This window comes from Scyliorhinus torazame, chromosome 1 (genome assembly GCF_047496885.1).
Source record: "Scyliorhinus torazame isolate Kashiwa2021f chromosome 1, sScyTor2.1, whole genome shotgun sequence".
Classification (NCBI taxonomy): Eukaryota; Metazoa; Chordata; class Chondrichthyes; order Carcharhiniformes; family Scyliorhinidae; genus Scyliorhinus; species Scyliorhinus torazame.
Window position 1 is genome coordinate 56,889,244 of NC_092707.1, and position 19,894 is coordinate 56,909,137.

Here is a 19,894-nt window from a genome sequence, read left to right on the forward strand (position 1 = left end):
ATGCTCATCATAACATTGTTAGGGTTTGTGCAGTTTGGAAACCACAAAGAGCAATCAAAAGAGAAAATATTTAACTGGAGGAGGGTTAATTTCAGTGAGCTGGAGAGCAGAAAATGATAAGTAAGACTGTTGAGAGAGGTCAAAAAGTACAGGGTAGTGGTGACTGGAGGAAAGTATACTTAAACAAGCCTGAGTTTATTTTACTCAAAGAGGTAACCTGTGTTTATCTTGCAAGGTCAGAGAATATAGTGAAAACATGTGAACAACAAATGATCCATCTCTAAGCTTGTAATAGAGCCAGGGAGTCTGGGGAAGGGCGATATAACTCCATTAGCAATATGAATTATTCATATAAATTGCAGAATCAAAAGGTTGTGCTCAAGGCAAAATAATTTGTTTGCACTTCGGTTTAAGCCATCCCAAAACAGGCCACGTTACGAAAAAGATATTGATTCAGGGTGGAGCCTGGGTTAGAAGATTTTTGTGTTTAATTTGTCTGTATGTGCGTGTTTGTTGACAGAAGCAGGGATTTCAGGAGGGAAAAGCAACTGGAAGATTTACTCAAGTTTGCAGCCAGTGGTAGAAATCTACAGTGGTCCTCACAGAGCCTTGTGGCAGAAAACAATCAGCCGATTTAGCTTGGAAAGTTATGGGAAAGCAGTCTGGTAGCTGCTGACAGCTAAACAAGGAGCTGAGGCATCCACAGTCATGAGATATGTAAATAAAAGATAGAGGGTCACTAGCAAAAAGGTTAAGGGAAGAATCCACATGGAATAAAAGCAAATTACTGCGGATGCTGGAATCTGAAACAAAAGAGAAAATGCTGGAAAATCTCAGCAGGTCTAGCAGCATCTGTAGGGAGAGAAAAGAGTCCAATGACTCTTTGTCAAATCCATATGGAATCTTGCCTTGGCAGACAGCTGGAACACCAAGGAGAAGAAGTAAGTGAATTCCAAAGGACTGTGGCGTTGGTCCTTAAAGAAGTGAATGAACCTTCAAAATTGTAGGCATGTATAAAGAAACCCTCAGGGGGGTGGGGGGAAGGAAGAGTAGTAAAAGTAGAACTGAGATAATAGCATCAGCATCTGTGGAAAGAAAAGGGAGCTAATGTTTCAAGTCTGGATGATTCTTTGTCAAAGTTAGAATACTTAAATGTGTACTTTGTATCAACGTTTATAAAGGAAAGGACAAAACAAAATATCGGTAGAAGCAGAGAAAGAGGTAATGGATGGGGTGAAAATTGATAGGCAAGACGTACCGGAAAGGCTGGCAATGCTTACAACTGAATAAGTCATCAGATCACGATGGTTTGCATCCTCGGTTGCTAAATTAAATACGAGTGGGGATAGATAGGAGGGCGAGTGCTGGAAGATTGGAGAATGGTAAATATTGCATCCTTATTAAGAGTGCAAGGACAGACCACAAAATTACAGGCCAGTTATTTAAAAACCTGCAGTGAGTAATGCTTTAGAAACAGTAATCAGGGGGAAAAATTAACAGGCACTTGGGAGAGGTTTCAGTTAATTACGGAGAGACAGCATGGATTTGTAAAAGGCAAAACATGCTCCATTAATCTAATTATATTTTTGATAAAGTAACAGAGAAGGTTAATAAGAACATAAGAACTAGGGGCAGGAGTAGGCCATCTCGAGCCTGCTCCACCATTCAATGAGATCATGGCTGATCTTTTGTGGACTCAGCTCCACTTTCCGGCCCGAACACCATAACCCTGAATCCCTTTATTCTTCAAAAAACTATCTATCTTTATCTTAAAAACATTTAATGAAGGAGCCTCTACTGCTTCACTGGGCAAGGAATTCCATAGATTCACAACCCTTGATGAAGGGAATGCAATGGATGTTGTCCATATGGATTTTAAGGCAGCATTTGACAAAGTACCATGTAAAACACTGGATAACAACACTGAAGCTTATGGAATAAAATAGTCAGTGTCAGCTTGGATTAAAGAAAAGGCTTAAGGGAAGAAAACAGTGAATGGTGGTAAATGGTTGGTTTTCCAGCCTGGTAGATAGTAAATAGATATATAATGACTTATATACGGTAGCATTGTGGATAGCACAATTGCTTCACAGCTCCAGGGTCCCAGGTTCGATTCCCGGCTTGGGTCACTGTCTGTGCGGAGTCTACACATTCTCCCCGTGTGCGTGGGTTTCCTCCGGGTGCTCCGGTTTCCTCCCACAGCCCAAAGATGTGCGGGTTAGGTGGATTGGCCATGCTAAATTGCCCTTAGTGTCCAGAATTGCCCTTAGTGTTGGGTGGGGTTACTGGGTTATGGGGATAGGGTGGAGGTGTGGACCTTGGATAGGGTGCTCTTTCCAAGAGCCGGTGCAGACTCGATGGGCCAAATGGCCTCCTTCTGCACTGTAAATTCTATCTATGACTTGGATTTTGGAAAACAGCAACATTTAAAAATTTGCTGATATCATCAAACTTGGGAGTTGTACGAAACAGTGAGATATTACCAATTGATTGCGACAAGACAGACTAGTAGAATGGGCAGACAAATGGCAAATCAATTTAATACAGAGAAGTATGAGGTGATACATTATGGCAGAAGGGATGAGGCATTTTTGACTTAATGGCACAGCCTAAAGAAGGCGCAATGCAGTGGGTAAGGGGGAGTCACACGCATAGATCTTTGAAGATGGCAGGACATGGAGAGTGGTTAGCAAAGCATATGAGACCTTGGGCTTCATAATTAGAGATACCGAGTACAAATGCAGAAAAGTTATGCAAAATGTTTATAAAGCTCTTGTTATGCTACAGCATCCAGTTTTGATCAGTGTAATTTAGGACGGATGGGAGGGTCCTTGAGAGGGTGCAGAGTGGATATACCAGAATGAGTCCAAGGATATGGGGGATTTTGGCTACAAGGTTAAGTTGAACAAGCTGGGGCTGTTTTCCTTGGGGCAAAGAAGATTGAGGGGAGATTATGGCAGGTTTAGATAAGTTAGACAGAGAAAATATGTTCCCATCAGCTTTTTTCTTTTACTTGTAGAGAATGCAGGTGTATTATCTGTGATGTTATCAGCAGAGAACATCAATCAGTACAGAATATCAGAAACATCAATGCACTGTATTGTATCTTTCTATTTTGCAAAACCCAATAGGTCACCTACATGTAATAGATAATCATTCTAACATGCTATACAGGAATCAACCAAAAAACATGATCAAATCAAATGATAGTCCATTCCTTCAGGCTGGCCTACAGTAAAGGGACAGATTCTGTCAAAATTACAACATGCTTAGCGATGGCAAAATATATGAATATTCTAATCCTGGCTACTGCACAGAAAGAACAAGTACTTAAATGATGCCAATACCAGTATGTTTGACTGTTGAAGTTATAATTGCTCATGCGGATGATTTGTTGTTATGTGTAGCGGACCCGGCGGAGGGGATGCCAGAGATAATGCGGACACTTCGGGAGTTTGGAGAATTCTCAGGATATAAACTGAACATGGGGAAAAGTGAGTTGTTTGTGGTGCATCCAGGGGAGCAGAGCAGAGAAATAACAAGGGACTTTTGTTACTTGGGGATCCAGATAGCCAAGAATTGGGGTACATTGCATCGGTTAAATTTAACGCGATTGGTGGAACAAATGGAGGAGGACTTCAAGAGATGGGACATGGTATCCCTGTCACTGGCAGGGAGGGTGCAGGCGGTTAAAATGGTAGTCCTCCCGAGATTCCTCTTTGTGTTTCAGTGCCTCCCGGTGGTGATCACGAAGGCTTTCTTCAAAAGGATCAAAAAGAGTATCATGAGTTTTGTGTGGGCCGGGAAGACCCCGAGAGTGAGGAAGGGATTCTTACAGCGTAGTAGGGATAGGGGGGGCTGGCATTACCGAGCCTAAGTGAGTACTACTGGGCCGCCAATATCTCAATGGTGAGTAAGTGGATGGGAGAAGAGGAGGGAACGGCGTGGAAGAGATTGGAGAGGGCGTCCTGTAGGGGGACTAGCCTACAAGCTATGGTGACGGCCCCATTGCCGTTCTCACCGAAGAAATACACCACAAGCCCGGTGGTGGTGGCGACTTTGAAAATTTGGGGACAGTGGAGACGGCATAGGGGAAAGATGGGAGCCTTGGTGGGGTCCCCGATAAGAAATAACCATAGGTTTGCCCCGGGGAGAATGGATGGGGGATTTGGAATATGGCAAAGAGCAGGAGTAACGCAACTGAAAGATCTGTTTGTGGATGGGAAGTTCGCAAGTCTGGGAGCGCTGACCGAGAAATATGGGTTGCCCCAAGGGAATGCATTCCGGTATATGCAACTGAGGGCTTTTGCGAGGCAACAGGTGAGGGAATTCCCGCAGCTCCCGACGCATGAGGTGCAGGACAGAGTGATCTCAAAGACATGGGTGGGGGACGGTAAGGTGTCAGATATATATAGGGAAATGAGGGACGAGGGGGAGATTATGGTAGATGAGCTGAAAGGGAAATGGGAAGAAGAGCTGGGGGAGGAGATTGAGGAGGGGCTGTGGGCGGATGCCCTAAGTAGAGTAAACTCATCGTCCTCGTGTGCCAGGCTAAGCCTGATTCAATTTAAGGTGTTACACAGGGCGCATATGACTGGAGCACGGCTCAGTAAATTTTTTGGGGTAGAGGATAGGTGTGCGAGATGCTCGAGAAGCCCAGCGAATCACACCCACATGTTCTGGTCATGTCCGGCACTACAGGGGTTCTGGATAGGGGTGACAAAGGTGCTTTCGAAAGTAGTGGGGGTCCAGGTCGAACCAAGCTGGGGGTTGGCTATATTTAGGGTTGCACAAGAGCCGGGAGTACAGGAGGCGAGAGAGGTCGATGTTTTGGCCTTTGCGTCCCTAGTAGCCCGACGCAGGATACTGTTGATGTGGAAGGAAGCCAAGCCCCCAGGGGTGGAGACCTGGATAAATGACATGGCAGGGTTTATAAAGCTGGAACGGATTAAGTTCGTCCTAAGGGGATCGGCTCAAGGGTTCCCCAGGCGGTGGCAACCGTTCGTCGAATACCTTACAGAAAGATAGAGGGAATGGAAAAGAAGAAGGTAGCAGCAGCAGCCCGGGGGGGGGGGGGGGGGGGGGGAGAGAGCGGGGGGGGGGGGGGGAAGAGGAACCAGAAGGACTCTCAGGGTTGTTAATATATATGTATAATATGTATAGGGCGTTGCTATAAATAATTGTATATTGGACTGTTAAATCATATTTTTGGAGAGTGTTTATCCGAGACAAGGCAGTTGCCATTTAGTTTTAGTTTTCGTTTTTGTTATATATTACTTATTCTTTGTTTATAAAACAGGTCATTGTTATTTATACTGTTATATTATTGTGTAAAGGATACACAAAGTACTGTGATGGTTGACCAAAAATTTTCAATAAAATATTTTTTTTTTTTAAGTTATAATTGCTCCAATTATAAACTGCTTCTGCGGTTTCATTGTTTCATCTCTTTAGCTGGTTAACTCAGTTAAGCTATCAAGAGTGTTCAACGCATTTCCTTGGTTCACTCTACAAATGTGTTGTGTGTTATTTGCTCAATTGCATGGTATGTTATTGCAATTCGTGAAAATACCATGGTATAGCTGAAATGCATTCACTCAGCAAATTCCGAATGACAGTGATTAGAGGCTTTTACAACAACACATGGAAAACAGCATGGGGGTAAATCTAAAAATTGAATCAGTCCTTGCTGATCTGACTGATCCCTCAGCAGCTGGGCCAAAACTTGGCCATTACCACAGTTCTCAGGAAAGATCACCTTTGGATAGAGATGGTGCATATCTCCTTCATTCGTTGTTTCAATTAGTTTTTGTTCCGTGAGACTAATTCCACATCACAGTAATCCAAATTGGAAAACTGTACTTTATCTCCTACTCCAGAATTATTATGGTTGGGAATGATGGCAATGCTGTAACTGTGGATTAATTGATGTAAAAGTCGCTGTCATCGGGGAACAATATTTTTGAACTTGTACATCACACTTCAGGGCAATTAAACAGTTTATGAATCATATGTGCCACATTTTGGGCATGTCTTTATAGTCCAGTGTACAATCTCAAAAGCTTTTTATCCTCTACCGACAACCAGTATATGAATTCATTCAATGACTAATTCCCTTTTGCTCCTTACTGTTTCTTACCATCTTTGGAGATATGAGCCTGGGACTCATGGGCTGCATTGCACAATACTTCACTAGCCGAAAATTAAATCAATCTGCCACTTTCAGGAAATATTTTAAATTGTCAACATTTCACTCAGAACAAGTTGGGGGGGTAAGAGCAGTGATTTGTGGAGAAACTACGCTACGAAAATCAGTTCTCAACTTAAATAAAATTAATTATAATTAGCCTGCTTTCTCCAGTTGAACGGTTTCTAATGTAAAAGTCCTAAATTTCAGAACCAATTATCACACTGCAAGGAAGAATATCAAATGCCTTTCTAAAGTCAAAGGCACCACTGGCCAGTTTTGAAAAAGAGAGAATTGCAGAATACAACCCAAAAACACCAATAAATGTCCACACCAGAGGAATGGAACGTGATTTATTTTTGGTTATTGTAAAATAATAGCCCTAATCATGGGAAATAACAACCATCCTCCCCTTTGTGTATTGTAACTAAAACAACTAATTTATCACTTTCATAGAAAAATTGATACAATCTTGTATGCATCCCCAAAATCACAGATTATGTCACAGAAATTACACTGTATGGCTAATGCAATTCTTGTAAATCCTGGTAAAGACAATATCAACTGGTTCCTCACTGTCCGCTGCCCTTGTATCAGAAACTGAGACACTCAGTTACATCCAACAAGAAAATTATTCCAGCCACAAATCTACCCTTGCCAAAAATGTATTCTTTTCTGTTTAAGTTTAACTTGGCGTGCACTATTCCCGGAAAGGAAGAACAGTCTACCTGTGCCTTGCCTTCTGGCAATGAACTGCTGAACCTGTGGCACTGCTCACCCAACATATTTCATTCTGTGTTTGTGGCCACAGAGATGCATTGTATTAGCTTCAAGAGACGCACATACATATTCTAATCCCTGTTCTGTGCCAGATACTGTCAGCTAGTGATTGACAAAGAAAGCACTCATAAAATGCATGAGCTAGACATACATGATGGCTGAACATGATGTGATGTAGAGCAGGCACAACTTAAGATAAAATAGAACCACGTTCCAGAGCTTTTATTCATCGCAGGATGAACAGCGGTGAAGTCCGCATATGTGGATTGACCAATAAGCAGATTTGTTCATCACCTGAGGCTGTTTGGCATTTAATGCTGTGGCCAGACAGAGGCTGGCAAGCGACTGCTGAAGACCAGGGAATGTCGTTATGCTCTACATTCCACAATGCATTATGACACCAGTGTACTGTTACCAATATGCACCAGATATCACATAAAAAATTAAATGCCTAATTTAAATGTCAACAAACTATATATGGATGGAATAAACTACATTTTCCGCAACATTTAAAGACAACTTGTTGATTGGCTGAATGATATCATGTTGAATTGGACTTGGGGAGCTATATAACTTGGTGGGTAGGACTCGGGAAGCGATATAACTTGGTGGGTAGGAGACAGTCTGCTGTTTTATGCTAACACTCAATTGGACTTCTTTCAGACCGCTGAAACAAATATGACTCTTCAGTTTCTAAAAGAAAAATATGAAACCCTGTCAAAATGTATTTCCTTATAAATGGTGCTTTCCCCAATTATCCTCTTTGTACATATAACCAAATAGACTGCACCAGGTCACCAAGGAATGATTAAGCTCCAGGTTAAATATTTAGTCTGGGCTGGGCTTGCCAACTTGTTACGGTGGCGATAATACTCCTATGATTTCCCTTAGTGTTAGAGGCAGAGGGGAGGGAGGAGTCAGTCTTGGTTCCTAATCATTATCATCTAGCTGCTGGAGGTCAATGAGGACCTTGCTACAATGACCTTCCCGGTAAACTGCCTGCACATAAAACTCTTATTAAACTTACTTTCCCTGTCTTTCCTTCATGGTTACACTTTGGACATTCCCAGCAGTTTGGAAGTTCTTCATTGACTACTCCATCTCCATCTTGTACCTAGTAAGAAGTGCAGGAAGTTAATGGAAAAGTCCACACTGATCATTGATAATTCCTCAGTAGCACAAAGGAACAAACAACAGTTATGACTAAAATTAAAAAAAACAAATGGCAATTGATAAATATTTCTGTATATGGGACCTGTACAATGGCAATGTTAATCTGACTGACATTTTCTGATTTATTGGACGTTTTGGCATAAGGAGAAACAAAAAGTCAGGAAAAAATTGTCAAAACACCTCTAACAAAATATTTCAATATCAAGCATATATTCAAAATCATGAACTATGGTTGGTCACCAGATATGCGGCCTTGCACTGCTAGTGTGCATGAAACTGCACATACCCCTTCCTTCAGAAGGAGGTGATGGATGCAAAGGTGTAGATTGTCTGTGAACTTAAAAACATGATGATTTTCAAAAATGATAAAATGGTGGTGAACCTTTGATAGTGTGATTAGAGAATATATTCCATTTTGCAAATTCCTAAAATACTCCATGGTCATGTCCAATGTAAAATTACAACTGGCCACTGCATTATAACTGAAACTAGTGATGAGTGCCTCGGAAGAGACTTTACTTCGTTAACTGTATAATCTGTTCAAGCCAGCTCTTTACAGTCAAAACTGTTAGGTTGAAAAACATGATTAAGCAATAGCACTGGATTAGATGTGCTACACAGTGTTGATTTCACTGTCACCATGTTTCTGAAATGTTCATTTATTTGATACACAGAAGACAGGTACAGGATGTGCTTTAATCTCTCACATCTTGCTCTGGAATTTCTTACATCAGAGGTTATTACTGATCAGCTTTGAATTAATTTCTTTAGTTAGGGAGGAGTCAATTTCACAAACAAGATTCAGATCACTCGCCTTAGACTAGAAATTAACATCCATGGTTGAATACACAGTGAGACGTCTTTTAATCTCAGTTCACAGCTGGGAGCATTTGAAGCATTCAAGGCTGAACATTATACTTGATGTGGCTTAATGAAGACTTGTTAATCACCTAACATTCAGCTGAAAGTACCGAATTACATAGTCATAAACTGACTGTCCCAACTGCTTAACTAAAATGTGCAAGTATTCTGCTGCTTTTCTTTTAACAAATTCAGTCTTAAATATAAATAATAATATAATGCAAATAGGTTTATAAATATACAACATAAATATAATTTCATAATATAAACCATGAGAGAATAACATTTCCAGGTTTAGTCTTGGGAGTTTTTTTATTTTATTTTTTAAATAAATTTAGGAGTACCCAATTCTTATTTTTTTCAATGAAGGAGCAATTTAGCATGGCCAATCGACCTACCCTGCACATCTTTGGGTTGTGGGGGCGAGACCCACGCAGACTCGGGGAGAATGTGCAAACTCCACACAGACAGTGACCCAGGGCCAGGATCGAACCCGGGTCCTCAGAGCTGTGATGCAGCAGTGCTAACCACTGTGCCGCCCTTAGTCTTGGGGGTTTAAACACTGCTTCAAAGAATGTCCAACATAAGATATAGGTTATCTGAAGATGGCATCCATTTGTTTCTTTCAGCTTATGACAATGAAGTTCATTGGGAATCATTTCTATGTTAATTGTGCTATCAAAATGTAAGTTAATTTGTTATGAGGTTCCATCACCATTGCAAGCTAATTCCTAACAAAATGTCCAATTTAGTGACTGATATTCAAAAAGGTTTAATTTTATATTTAAAAATCTATCTCACACTGCTCACAATACTCAGTCTTTTTAGTCACTTTCCTCCAATTTCCCTTTAAATCTATTTGATGGCCGACTGGAATTCGGTTTAAACATGAAGAAAGGTATTGCAGCAAGAGTCAGCACTTTTACGAGATGAAGTGAAGGAAATTACCTTTAGCTGCTTTACCTTCAGGCAGCCAGGATGCACAATTTCATTACAAATTGAACATTCCATCAGCATGAAATTGAACTTTTCCTCCTTTTCTTCTACAGTGTCTTCCTTTCCTGCTTCTCCACAAATGAGACAGACGGCTGTATGTGGTAGGACCGGCTAGAGAGAAAACAGACATCATAAAACTGCCATCTGTGATACTTCAGCATGCCATCATAGCCCAGTTATTCCTAGTCTGTGTTAGCATTACCTTTGTAAAATCGTACTCAACGATTTTGGTATGTGTCCCAACACATTATTGCTTTTTAAATTACTTTTGCACAAAGTCTTAATCGTGAATCTGCAGTCATTCCAAAGTCCTTTTAAACAAAATCCCTGAGTTAATTCTATTTTCTACTGCATTGCTGATATTTTTTCTTCCAATTTACAAAACAGTGCCTGTCTCAGTATTTAGTGCATTTGCCACTGATCTGTCCAATTGAATTATTCTTCTTACAAAACCTTATCTGCACTGGCAGAAAGAGTCTCATGGTTCTCCTTCCTTCTGATGCACACTTAATTCCAAACAAGATGAGGTTCAATAAGCTGTAAAAACTTTGGCCCACAATGCATTGGCTTTCCAAACCTTAGCTCCCGATGCTATCCCACTCCCCTATCAGTCTGGGATTAGTTAATCTCTGTTGACTCTCCCTTACCAATAAACTAAATTCAAAAGTTCCTGTCCTTGTTTACAAATATGTCCATGACTTCATGCCAACTTACTTCTGAAATTTCCTCCACCTCTTTGTGCTGGCATGTGCCCTCTACATTTGCAGCTCTGCATTAACTCCTCTTTCCATTTGGCTTCAGTCCTCAACCCCACCTATTACCTACCTCTCCGCCTTTGAAAGCAAAATCAAAACCTACTTGTTTCACTACAACAGTCACTTTCATTAATTATTTTCTTATTGCATTGGCTTCTGTCTTGTTTCATTTACTGTGATAAAGGCATTTTTAAATATAGGAAGTTGCTTTAGGAAAGGAGCTGGAGATTGCACTCTTGAGACAGGATCCAAAGCAAGGGCACAGCAAAACCATCTGCAATTTATGAATGTATTAAACATGCTTCCAAATTCATGAGTGTACATTGATGCCATTTCCTACCGTTTATGATCACAATACATTCACTGTAATCACAGTATTAGCAAAATTGATCTTCTTGAACAATTTCAAAACAGAACATTCTGATATACAGCATAGAAACAGACTATATATCCTGTCCATGCCAGTGTTCATGCTCCACTTAAGCTTCCTCCCATCCTTCCTCATCGAAATCTATCATCGTATTCCTCCATTCACTTCTCTCTCACTTCTCTCTCATACGCTTGTCTACCTTCCCTTTCAATGCTATTCACTTCCATCACTCCCCGCGACGAACAAACGTAACGTTTTAGCAGGATTTCTCGGCAATTTTGTTCAGAGTACATCATGCACCAGATTGCTTAAAGCAAATGCATGTTTATTCAAGAGTACTGAAACAGCTTCATACATCAAATAACTTTGTAGTTGTGTCTGTGTCTAAATGCTGCTAAGCACTTTTAAATTAATATTAGCAAGTTTTATGTCATTGGTGCACCCAATTTAATATTGGTGTCAAGGGAATATAACAGCCCAGCGAGGCAGTACAAACATTGATCCCATTTATCCTTTTTAACCACAAATCTTTGTTCACTAAAAACTGTAGTTACGCAGGTTAAACAAGTAGAGCTTTAATGGATTAGACAATATTTCTGACTTTGTTGTGACCACATGCTGAAAATGCATGATAGTATAGCAAACACAAATTAAAATAAGCACATAGGTTCCGAGTCCTCAGACAGAATGACTGGAATCAGAGAACAGCAACTTTGTATTGCCAAGACTGCACGTTGTGAAACTCATGCAATTTCCTGAGACTAGCCTAATTACATGTTCATGGAGAGTTCTTAGTCTACACTGGGCCCACTGGCTACTGCTCAGAGATCAGGAAATTGTTCAAATATTGCTGCTTCTTTTCACTGCTTCTGTGCATAATTATTTCCCATAATTAACTATTCGCAGTTATATGGTCTGACAGCACTGTGTTCTTTTATCAGTCAGAACAATAAGGAACATAGGAATCAGGAGTAGTGGTTAGCACTGGGACGACGGCGCTGAGGACCCGGGTTCGAATCCCGGCCCTGGGTCACTGTACGTGTGGAGTTTGCACATTCTCCCCGTGTCTGCGTGGGTTTCACCTCCACAACCCAAAGATGTGCTGGTTAGGTGGATTGGCCACTCTAAATTGCCTCTTAATTGAAAAAAAAAAAAAAAAAATTGGGTCCTCTAAATTTACTTTTTAAAAAGGAATCAGGAGTAGAAGTAGGCAATTCAGCCAGTCGAGCCTGCTCCACCAGTCAATCAGATCACGGCTGATCTCTTCCTGGTCTCAAATCCACCTTTTCCCAATATCCCGTCCACCCATTTTTTATCAGAAATATATCTACCTCCTTGAAACCATTTAATGACTCAAACTCCACCACATTATGGGGCAGCGAGTTCCACAAATTCACCACCCTCAGCGAAACGTAGTTCCTCCTCATCTCAAATTCTAAAAGTACCGCCTCTCGACCTATATCTGTGACCTCTCATTCTAGATTGCCCCACAAGAGGGATCATTCAGTCTACGTTTACTTTATCAATCCCTTTTAGTATTTTATATACCTCAATCAGTTCCCTTTCATCCTTCTAAACTCCAGCGAGTATTACCCCAAACTGTTTAATCTCTCCTCATATGTCAATCCTTTTATCCCCGGTATCAATCTGGTGAACCTCCTCTGGGAGCGTACTGTAGGCATCCAGTGCCATTTCCAAAATAGCCCAGCCGTAAACGAGGAGATTGTTAACTCTGTGGTATGCTAACACTCCATATATTACAATCATAATTTAAATTCGGCTGATAAGATGTGGTCTTCTAAAGTAGACTGTCTTTTGTAGGGACTACAAAGAATCCAAATCACAAATTCCATTTTCAACTTAGAATCATAACAGTACAAGAGGTCATCATTCTCCCTTTTGTGCCTGTGTTTGCTCTTTGTCAGGGCTATACAAATTAGTCCCATTCCCCTGCTTTCTCCCCAATAGCCCTGCAAATGTTGCTCAATTTACTGTGATTACTCTTATGATTACAGTGCCTCAAGTCTCCCAATTGGATCTTCTCCAATATTCCACTAAATTTTCAGAAATAATTCTACTCCAAAATTTTGATCAGGTAACAACGGGCATTTTAATATAGTATTTCTGAGAAAGGTGCATGAAAACAAGAATTGATCTCAGACGGTCACAAATATGAGGTTTATGAGATTGTTATGTTTTGGGACTGTGTCTTTAACTTCAGATAAAATGAATGGGGTAACATGATCTGTTCTGCAGTCTGCAAATTGTTAGGAGATTAAGGGGGCCCAGATTGTTTTATTGGAAAGAATGTGCAAGGTGTTACAAAAGTTTGCGTGCTAAGTGGATAGACTGAAAGTCACCAAAGTCCAAAAGAAGCATTGAGAATATTGGGTTGAAAAAGTTGTGCTTTAAACTGTCCATTTACTTGAAACACAGGGCTTCACGGTAGCACAGTGGGTAGCACTGCTGCTTCACAGCACCAGTGAATTTGATTTGATTCTGGCTTGGGTCACTGTCTGTGCGTAGTCTGCACGTTCTCCCCGTGTCTGTGTGGATTTCCCCCGGGTGCTCTGGTTTCCTCCCACAAGTAACGAAACACATGCTGTTAGGTAGATTGGACATTCTGAATTCGCCCTCTGTGTACCTGAAAAGGCGCCAGAATGTGGCGACTAGGGGATTTTCACAGTAAGGTCATTGCACTATTAATGTATGCCTACTTGTGACAATACAGATTATTATATTATAACATAAAAGAGAGTTGGGTCTCAGGGATAGCTAATCAATATTTCTGCCTGGATACAAGGCCCACGTAATTCACGTTGCCTTGGAGGTGGGTTGCGAGAAGAGTGCTAGATATCCCTGAAAACTCTCAGCAAGGTTAGTTTGCCAGAGTCTGGGAGAGGAGGAGCAGCTATAGGCTGCAAGGCATGAAGGAATGTGGGTAGGGGCACACGTGCGGTTTGAAAAGACCAAATTCCTGACAAGTTAGGATTAAGCTGGAAGATTCGCTTAGTTTGTGCTGGAGGAATAATCTCCATGGAGAAACATTACTGTGAAAGACAGCTCTGAGATTAAAGGTTTCCAAGGTGACAAAGGAAAATAACAGAAGTTAATCTGAGGGAGCAAAATTCACCTTGGATTGGCTCTAGAAGAATTGAATGTCTACTTAAACCACAGTGTAAAGTATATGTGTGAAGTGTTTTTGGTTGTGCTGAAAGAAAAAGGGTAATGTTCGGTTCAGTGGTTTAAAGTACTAAGATAGTATTTAGTCAATAGTGTTTTAGTCTTTTGTTATAATAAAAGTTTTAAAACATGAAATCTTGTCATGTCATCCTTTCCGCTATTAACTGTAAGTTTGAATTTCTTTTTAAAAGTTAGCTGTCCATATGGAGAGTATAACACGATTCAAAATAGCTGTACTTTCTGGGAAATCCAAGAGTTATATCCCCACTTTGACGGAGGGAATGCAGAGGACTATTGAAATCCACCGTTAGCAACGAAAACAAAATAGTACTAAAAAGCCTGGGAAGTGTCATTATTATGGGATGGAAAGAAGAGGGTGAAAAGCAAAGCACTGAAAGGTTGGGTAGTAGGGGAAATGTATTATTGATATAATATTAATATCCATTTAATTGTAGCATTTGTGGAAAACAAAATCGCACTGATTTATACAAGCTTTTCCAATGTTTAATCCCTCAGTTCTGCTGTGATCTCAGGCAGTATTACAATTGACCTCAATGCCCCTTGGGTGGTTGGCAGGGGAAAGCTAATATCAGCTTGGATTTTCTCATGGTGGTTGTTGAGTGACCTATGCTGAAATTGAGCTTGTGCGAACAATGCGTGGGAAGATTTAGTGCAGCCATGGTGCCCCCGAAGAGTCGGAAAACCTGCTGCTCTGAGTAGATCCTAGAGGCATTTGAGTGAAGGTTAATGAAACTTTATGGCAGGAGTGGATTTAAAATGAGAAGATTAAAAAACAATCTCCAGGTGCTAAATTATAGGGTTCACTGGAGACATGTTGCCAATAGGGCTGGCTGAAGAGTAAGATTGAAGCTGGATTACTCTACATGAAAACGGCATCTGCATGAAGTGCACCCTATTGCAGCTCCTCACAGACCGCATGGATAGGTTGGAGTAACACTTGGATGTACTTAGGAGCATGAAGGTGGCGGAAAGCGTCATAGACAGGAGGTTTAGTGATGTGATGACACCCAAGGTGCAGGCAGGTAGATGGGTGACCATAAGGGACAGGCAGTCAGTGCAGGAATCCCCTGAGGTCATCCCAGTCTCTAACAATACAGTTGGGGTGGAATGGCCTATCAGGGGATAGCAGCAGCAACAGCCAGAGCAGTGGCACCATGGCTGCCTCTGTTGTTAAGCAGGGAGCACCAGAGCAATAGTTATAAGGAACTCTATAGTTAGGGGTATCATAGAATTTACAGTGCAGCAGGACACCATTCAGCCCATCGAGCCTGCACCACCCCTTGGAAAGAGCACTAAGCCCACACCTCCACCCTATCCCCGTAACCCCACTTAACCTTTTTGAACACTAAGGGCAATTTAGCTTGGCCAATCCACTTAACTTGCACATCTTTGGACTGTGGGAGGAAACCAGAGCACCCGGAGGAAACCCACGCAGACACGAGGAGAACATGCAGACTCCGCACAGACAGCGACCCAAGCCGGGAATCGAACCTGGGACCCTGGAGCTGTGAAGCGACAGTGCTAACTACTGTGCTGCCTAAAATACAGATATGTGCTTCTGTGGACATGAAAGAGGCTCCAGGATGGTATGTTGCCTGCCTGGTGCTAGGGTCCAGGATGTCTCTGAACAGGCAGAAAGAATTCTGAAGGGAGAGGGTGAACAGCCAGAGGTCGTAGTACAAATAGGTACGAACAACATAGGCATGAAGAGTGATGAGGTCCTGCAGAAGGAGTTCAGGGAGTTAGGCAGTAAGCTAAAAAGGACCACTAGTTTTGTAATCTCAGGATTATTCCCTGTGCCACGTGCCAATGAGGCTAGAAATAGGAGGATAGTGCAGCTAAATACGTGGCTAAGCTGGTGGTGTAGGAGGGAGGGTTTCAGATTACTGGACCACTGGGATCTCTTCTGGGGTAGGTGTGGCCTGTACAAGAACTGGAAGGGCACCAATATCCTGGCTGGGAGGATTGATAGAGTCACTCGGGAGGATTTAAACTAGTATGGCAGGGGCTGGGAACCAGAGCGCTAGCTTAGAAGGTGTAGTAGCTGAAGGGGAAATAGAGAACAAAAATAAGAGACCAGCACCCTGTCTGCTCAAATGCAGTGGTCTGAAGTGTATTTGTTTCAACGCCAGAAGTATAGCAAGGAAGGCAGATGAACTTAGAGCACTGATTAGTACTTGGAACCATGATGTTGTGGCTATCACAGAAACTTCGTTAAAGGAAGGGCAGGATTGGCAGCTGAACATTGGAGGATACAGATGCTTCAGGAGAGATAGAGGGGGATGTAAAAGTGGCATTACTGGTTAAGGAGAATATTATAACCGTACTGCAGGAGGACACCTCGGAAGGCTCATACAATGAGGCAATTTGGGTAGAGCTCAGGAACAGGAAGGGAGCAATCAAAGCGTTGGGGGTTTATTTCAGGCCAGTGAGAGCCAGAGGAGCCAATAGGTAGAGATTTTGGATAGGTGCAAAAGTAACAGGGGTAACAGTGGTAGGGGATTTTAACTTCCCCTATATTGACTGGGACTCACTTAGTGTTAGAGACTTGGATGGGGCAGAGTTTGTAAGGTGTAGCCATGGAGGCTTCTTGGTGTACTATGTAAATTGTCCAACTAGGGAAGGAGCAGTACTGGACCTGGTATTGGGGAATGAGCCTGGACAGGTGTTGAGGTTTCAGTAGGGGAACCTTTTGGGAGTAGTTACCACAATCCGTAAGTTTTAGCGTACTTTTGGATAGGGATGAGGGTTAAGGTGCTAAACTTGGGAAAAGCTAACATTAGACAGAGATTGAAGAATTTGGATTGGGTGGTATTGGGTGTTTGAAAAGACATTACGGTAAATATGTCTCCTGGGCTGGATGGGATTTCCCCATAAATGCTGAGGGAAGCAAGGGAGGAAATTGCTGGGGCCATGACTGACATCTTTGTATCCTCATTGGCTACAGTTGAGGTCCCAGAGGACTGGAGAATAACTAATGTGGCACCACTGTTTGAGAAAGGTAGCCGGGATAATCCACGAAACTATAGGCCGGTGAGTCTCACTTCTGTAGTAGGTAAATTATTGGAGAGAATTCTCAGGGACAGGATTTATACCCATTTGGAAACAAATGGACTCATTAGCGATAGTCAGCATGGTTTTGTGAAGGGGAGGATGTGCCTCACTAGCACTAGCTTGATCGAGTTTTTTGAGGAGGTGACAAAGATGATTGAGGAGGGGAGGGCGGTGGATTGTGTTCACATAGACTTCAGTAAAGCCTTTGACAAGGTGTCTCATGGCAGACTGGTACAAAACGTGAAGTCACATGTGATCAGAGGTGAGATGGTAAGATGGATACAGAACTGGCTCAGTCACAGAAGGCAGAGGGCAGCAGTAGAAGGGTGTTTTTCTGAATGGAAGATTGTGACTAGTGGTGTTCCACAGGGATCAGTGCTGGGGCCTCTGTTGTTTGTAGTATACATAAAAGATTTGGAGGTTCAGCGGTGTACGAAGCTATTTTGGAAGAGGATAAGGCACCACTGGAAGGGATCAAAGCAAAGTGGGAGGAAGAGCTGGGAGAGGTTATAGAGGAGGGGGTCTGGTGTGAGGTGCTCCGGAGAGTGAATGCCTCCACCTCATGTGCGAGGTTGGGGCTGATACAGCTGAAGGTGGTATATAGAGCGCACCTCACGAGGGGGAGGATGAGCTGATTTTTTGAAGGAGTAGAGGATGTGTGAGCGTTGCGGGGAGGGGGGCACTAATCACGTTCATATGTTTTGGTCCCGTCCAAAGCTAGGGGAGTACAGGAAGGAGGTGTTTAGGGTAATTTCCAAGGTGGTGCATGTGAAACTGGACCCGGGTCCCCAGGAGGCCACATTCGGGGTAACGGACCAGCCAGGGTTGGAAACGGCAGCGGAGGCAGATATCATAGCCTTCGCCTCGTTGATCGCCCGAAGGCGGATCCTGCTGGGATGGAGAGCAGCATCTCCTCCCAGTGCCCTCGCGTGGCGGGGGGACCTGTTGGAATACTTGACCCTTGAGAAGGTTAAGTTTGAACTGAGGGGAAGCACTTTCAAGAACTGGATAACATCGAACATTAGTTTGGGGGGGGGGGGGCCCTGTGTAGATTAAGGGTGACTGGGTAATCCCTGATTCCTTTTTGTCATTTGTTTCTGTAAACATGTGGGCTGATGTTTGGGGGTTGGTGGGCGGATGGGATCGTTGTTATTATGGGAATTGACATATCTTGCTGATTATTGTTTATTGTTGATGGGTGTAAATGTGGGAGAAAATGTGAAAATGGAGGAGAATAATAATATTTTTTTAAAAAAAAGATTTGGAGGAAAATGTAGCTGGTCTGATTAGTAATTTTGCGGATGACACCAAGGTTGGTGGAGTGGCAGATAGTGTTGAGGATTGTCAGTGAATACAACAAGACATAGATAGGTTGGAGACTTGGGCAGAGAAATGGTAAATGGAGTTTAATCCAGACAAATGTGAGGTAATGCAGTTTGGTATGTCTAACAAAGAGGAGAAAAATACCGTAAATGGCAGAACTCAGGTAGAAAGTCAGAGAGAACTGGGCGTACAGGTCCACAGATCTTTGAAAGAGGCAACACAAGTGGACAAGGTAATCAAGAAAGCATTTGGAATGCTTGCCTTCATTGGATGGGACATTGAGTATAAAAACTGGCAAGTCATGCTACAGTTGGATAGAACGTTGGTAAAGTTGCACTTGGAATGTGGCGCACAATTCTGGCCGCCACACTACCAGAAGAATGTGGAGGCTTTGGAGAGGGGGCAGAGGAGGTTTACCAGGATGTTGCCTGGTCTGGAGGGTGTTAGTTATGCAGAGAGGCCGAATAGACTCAGACTGGTTCATCAGAACGACGGAGGTTGATGGGCAACCTGATAGAGGTGTACAGGATTATGAGAGGCATGGATAAAGTGGATGGGCAGACGCTCTTTCCCAAGGAGTGGGGTCGGTCAATAGGGGGCATAGGTTTAAGATCCGTGGGGCAAAGTTTAGAAGAGATGTGCGAGACAGATTTTTTACACAGAGGGTGGCGAGTGCCTGGAACGCGTTGCCAGGGGAGGTTGTGGAAGCAGATACATTAACGGCATTCAAAAGGCATCTCGACAAATACATGGATAGGATGGGTATAGAGGGATATGGCATTCGGAAGTGCTGACGGTTTTGGCTAAGGGTGGTATCATGACCACAGGTATAGATTTGGAGGGCCGTAGGGCCTATTCCTGTGCTGTTCTTTGGCACTTCCAACACAATTTTGTAAATGACAACAAAAGGTTAACTGCAAATGATTATACATCTGAATACTGAGCTTTAACCTTCCAAGAAGCTAATCATTAAAACTTTCATTCAAGTGAGTGTGAACAATTAGTGTAGGAAATGGCTACATGGCAGCAGAAACCTTCCAATCCACCTACACAATACTGCAGTCTTCTCTTACCTTCTCAATAATGCTTTGAATTCTTGAATCTAATAGTAATTTGTATACAACACTTTGACTAAATTATTTAAAACAATTATCACAATTTATTTTCATTCTAAAGTTGGACATTTTTGTG

At 42.3% G+C, this 19,894-nt stretch overlaps 1 protein-coding gene across 11 annotated transcripts in view; it reads right to left on the reverse strand.

The window, feature by feature from the left end:
- The window catches only part of LOC140408146 (lysine-specific demethylase 2B-like), a 402,335-nt gene that overhangs the window by 49,042 nt on the left and 333,399 nt on the right, over positions 1-19,894 (reverse strand). For 9 of the 11 annotated variants that reach the window (XM_072495150.1, XM_072495145.1, XM_072495155.1 and 6 more), the window contains 2 exons: positions 9,950-10,108; positions 7,993-8,081 (listed from right to left, as the gene is read on the reverse strand). In XM_072495150.1, coding sequence (XP_072351251.1) covers positions 7,993-8,081; positions 9,950-10,108 — 248 coding nt within the window. The remainder of the gene's footprint in view (positions 1-7,992; positions 8,082-9,949; positions 10,109-19,894) is intronic. The other 2 variants (XM_072495146.1, XM_072495164.1) reach the window with 1 other exon arrangement.